The sequence below is a fragment of the Nicotiana attenuata genome, unplaced genomic scaffold (genome assembly GCF_001879085.1).
Source record: "Nicotiana attenuata strain UT unplaced genomic scaffold, NIATTr2, whole genome shotgun sequence".
Classification (NCBI taxonomy): domain Eukaryota; kingdom Viridiplantae; phylum Streptophyta; class Magnoliopsida; order Solanales; family Solanaceae; genus Nicotiana; species Nicotiana attenuata.
The window spans coordinates 419,939-424,449 of record NW_017670422.1 but is presented as its reverse complement, the minus strand read 5'-3'; the positions used below and the strand labels follow the sequence as shown (position 1 = coordinate 424,449).

The following is a 4,511-nucleotide window of genomic DNA, read 5'->3' as shown; positions in this document are numbered from 1 at the left end:
GCTTCGACTTCGGCTTCGGCTTCGGCTTCGACTTCGAGTTCGGATTCGGATTCGGATTTGGTCAAATGATCGATTGATTGATTAACTTTTTGGACCAAATTTATTTGTTAATAATAAAATATTAACACAAATGTTATTAAATATTTGATTTAATAACAGAATATTAATATTAAATATTAATATTAAATCCAATCCGTTTTCTATTTTGGTAACAGAAAAGTAACTACCCTCTTCCATTTTCCCTCTTTATTGTTGAGTAAATGACCATTCCGTGGCCATTTTGTATAAACGGCCATTCTGAAGAGTTGCACCTCTTCAGATTTCAACCCAACTTCGGCTATAAATACAACACTATTCTGCTCAGAATTTCACTACGATTTTTTGAGTTTCTCCTCTTTCTTCTGCATACTTTTAGCATCAAACAAAGCAACAGCAAGTGTGATTTGCTACCGAACTTTGTGTTCGCTGAAACACTGGTGTTTGAAGTACCACTACACCAGTGTGTAATTCGTTCTATCCTGGGAGGAAATAATCCATAACCTTGGGTACTAGGATGGGATTAAATTCCTTAAGGAAACACTGTGAATTCAGTGGGTTCGAATTGGTTTTCTGTTATTTCGTTGTTCAATTCTGTTTATGTTCATTTATATTTCCAGAATTATTTTACAAATACAGTATACTAACACTTGAAACGCATTAAGTACTTTGTAGGAAGCCATGAGAATATTTCAAAGATAACTTCTTGGTGAATTGAGGGTTTTATCCTGTATAAAGTTGAATCCGTAAACACAAATTTCCGCCAGGTCTAATGCGTGAGTTACACACGTTCTAACGCGGATCAGTAACCCAATCAGAGGCTGACAACTGTAAATGGGTTGGAAAAGCATCTCACACGCTCAAATGTAATAACAACCCACACCCTGTGTCAGGTCTTGGGTGTCCACGAGACACACTTGTGTCAAGTTGAAGTGTCTATATGTGCACTCCCAAAGTTGGAGTGCTTACTTGCTTGCTGAGGCCAAGTTTGAATGCCTGTTTATGTATAAATGCCCTTTTGTGCCAGCATAATAACAGATCAGCAGGTGAATTTGGAATAACCCGCTTCAGGATCAAAACATTGAAGAACGTATGCCAAAAGAGATATGATCAGATTCTCCTCCACACAGAAAGCCCCTCTTTTGTATGTTGTTTTGACTAGCCATGTAAAGATTATCACTTCCACTGGTGCATTTAGAATTCCAAACCTTCTTCACGGGTGACCCAAAAATTTCCTGGTTGGCTTCTTCTTTTTACTAACACACTGTAAGATACAATTTCATGCTATATTGCTTGACATGAAGAAGAAGAAGAAGAGCAAGAGAGACATGCAACACAGTGATAAGTTCACAACACTATGGCTACCATTTTATCCAAAACATTTGTAGAATTTCATAATGCTACGATGTTAATAATGAGATATATTAGCCAAATTCATATGCTTAAAGTCTGCGTTGCTCATAGCGATTTGTGTCATTTAAGTACCTAAAGTGGAAATATAGAGTAATACAATTGAATTGGTGAAACTCTTCTGGTTGATAATAAAATTTTTAAGGATCATGTACAACGCGCAAGCTCAAGATCATAGGAAAACATGAAACAATTTGTTAGGAAATTGGGATCACACTAGAAAGCATATTAAAATTCCAAAAATAGTTCCACTGTCCCGCGTACTTTGAAAGGAGAAAGGTATTCATCAATATTGGTCAACATATAATAACTTGAAGCAACGACCACAGTGAGGCTGGTCTAGCAGTTGAAAAATTGGAGAAACAACCTCGGAAACCAGGTAGAATCCTGGCAGAGATGACACTAGATGAATTATTCCAATTTACCCAAGACCGGATGGTAGAGTTACCTGATATTTGTGCTGGTGAAAAGTACAAGGTACGAGTTTAATTAATCGAGTAGCGCACAAGCTGACCTAGATATCACTATTACTCCCTCCGGTCCAAAATAAGTGATTTTTTGGATGTTTTCACACAGATTAAGAAATTCACCTTTTAGCATTAATTAGCAATGGAATTGACCATATTAACCTTTACTAACTCACATAAACACTCCTAACACATATTCCAACACTATTTACTCCAAGGACAATGTAGGAAAAAATAATTAATTCATTCTTGAAATTTGAAAAAATCACTTATTTTGGACCACAAGAAAAAGGCCAAAAAATCACTTATTTTGGACCGGAGGGAGTATACAACAACAATTATGCCTCAATTCCAAACAATAATTTATTTACTTTTTGTTGAATTTGGGGAAGGGAGGGGGAAATAGGGTAGGGAATTACAAGGTGGATATTGAACCCTCACCAACAAGGTGAAAACTCAGGTAGCCAACCAACCAACTGAGCTATTAAGATTCCCCTATCCCAAACAGTAACTTGAAACAACAACTGCATAATGATACCTGCAAAAAACTGGGATCGGGAATAATGTTCAAAGCCTAAACTGAGATAGCCATAAACACACAATTGAGTGTTAAAATTGCTAGTGATTGAAATCCATACGGATGTGACGCTTCACTCAGGAAGAAAACAAGCAGAACCACTAGCCTTTAAATGTTGTTTATCATGATTAACTATTGTTCAGATTAATTAATTAGCAAACCGCTCCACAACTTCAAAGCTTGGTGGGGAAGAAAAAGATTCAGAAAAACAAAAGTAGAAAACAAAAAGTGATACCTTTTAGCTGATTCTGATGAGCAAAGATTTCATCACCAAGCAGGCTCATCGACAAAATTTTGCAAATATAAACTGCTGCAGTTATAAACTCTACTAAATAAAACTGTGGGCTGGAACCTTGTGTATTCCAGCATCTAACATTACCTTTCTCAAGGCAGCAGCATGATCCCACCTCTCTGCCCCAGCATAAATGCTTGAGAGTTGCACATATCGCCCAGAATGATTCGGTTGCGACTTAAGCAATAGCTGTGCGACTTCATTTCCCAGCTCAATGGCTCCATGAAGTCTACAAGCACCCATCAGCGCACCCAAGACAGTGGCATCAGCTTCAAAAGGCATCTTTTTCATAAAGTCATGCGCTTCCTGCAGTAGCCCAGCTCTCCCTAAGAGATCAACCATACAACCATAATGTTCCATCTTAGGTACAAGTCCAAATTCATGCGACATTGTTTCAAACAATTTAAACCCCAAATCAACAAGCTTGGCACGCGCACAAGCTGATAGAACTGCCACGAATGTAATCTCGTTTGGTTGCAGCCCCCTTGCTCTCATCTTCTCATACATCATTAATGCCTGCTTCTCTCTACCATTCAAAGCTAGGGAAGAAATCATAGCGTTCCAAGCACAAACCTGCTTGATAACCATTGCATCGAATACCTTTGAAGCATATACCAAACAACCCATCTTCCCATAAAACGCAATCAACGCGGTCGTCATGAAGACACTCAACTCCTCATTCTTTACCATGTAAGCATGTACTTGCCTCCCTAAATATAACGCCACACCAACATCCAAGAACGTGCAAGAAGAAAGAACACTAACAAAAGTAGCCTCATTTGGCTTCAATAAACCACACTTCACATCCTCATGAACCATCATTCTCTGGAAGAACTTAACAGCAACTTCAGAGCACCCATTCTTCATGTACCCATGAATCATACTAGTCCATGAATAAACATCCCTGTAAGGCATGCGAGAAAACATCAAAAAACCCAAACTCATATCCCCATTTTTCCCACAAGCATCAAGCATCGCATTATACGAAACAACACATGGTTCAGGAATTTCATCAAACACCTTGTGCGCACTCCCGAGTTCACACGCCTGAGAATACAGCCCAATAAAAGATGTACACACGTACGGGTCACTCAACACCCCTCTTCTCAAGACTTGACAATGAAGGGGTTTGCCTATATGGGAAGCCAAATGGGGCGGGAAAGATGAGGCTGCTTTGATAAGGGAAGGGAAAGTATGGCTATTTGGTTGAGCTTGATGAAAAAGCATGTGTGTGAAAAGGATGAGAGTTGTTTGAGGCTGGGAAATGTTGAGGTAAGCTCTGATGAGAGTGTTGTAAAGAAGTGTGTTGATCCATTGAGAGGTAAGGAGGAGACGGCCACTGGTTGTGAGAAGGGAATGTATTTGTTTGATTTGGTTAGAGTGTTTGATGAAATGCTGGAGAAGTTGGAGCATATGTTCTGGTTTCTTTGGGTTTGGCATTCCAACAGACTAATCATGTCAGAACCTAATATTTTTCACCCAAAGATGCATACTGCATTCCACAAAACAAAAGAGAACAACCATGTTTTCACTGTCCTTCCGTACTTCGGTTGCTATCGTGCAATGTTAATACTTTCTGGTTAGCCGCCACAAAACCAATTGACTCCATATTCTACTTCATTCGAAAAGATTCAACAGCCTTCTCTTTACTGTCCTTGAAATATGTCCAACAGTTAAATTGAGAAAAATGACAAAAATGAAAAAGTAGGTTTGAAGTTGTCCAAGCACC

At 38.8% G+C, this 4,511-nt stretch overlaps 1 protein-coding gene across 1 annotated transcript; it reads right to left on the bottom strand.

The window, feature by feature from the left end:
- Window positions 1–2,196: 2,196 nt before the first annotated feature.
- On the bottom strand, window positions 2,197–4,511 carry LOC109239211 (putative pentatricopeptide repeat-containing protein At1g10330). Its single transcript, XM_019405739.1, has 2 exons — window positions 2,870–4,511; window positions 2,197–2,461 (listed from the first exon to the last, which is right to left on the bottom strand). Exons 1-2 carry the CDS (start codon window positions 4,220–4,222, stop codon window positions 2,351–2,353), a joined length of 1,464 nt encoding a protein of 487 aa, XP_019261284.1. The 5' UTR covers window positions 4,223–4,511; the 3' UTR covers window positions 2,197–2,350.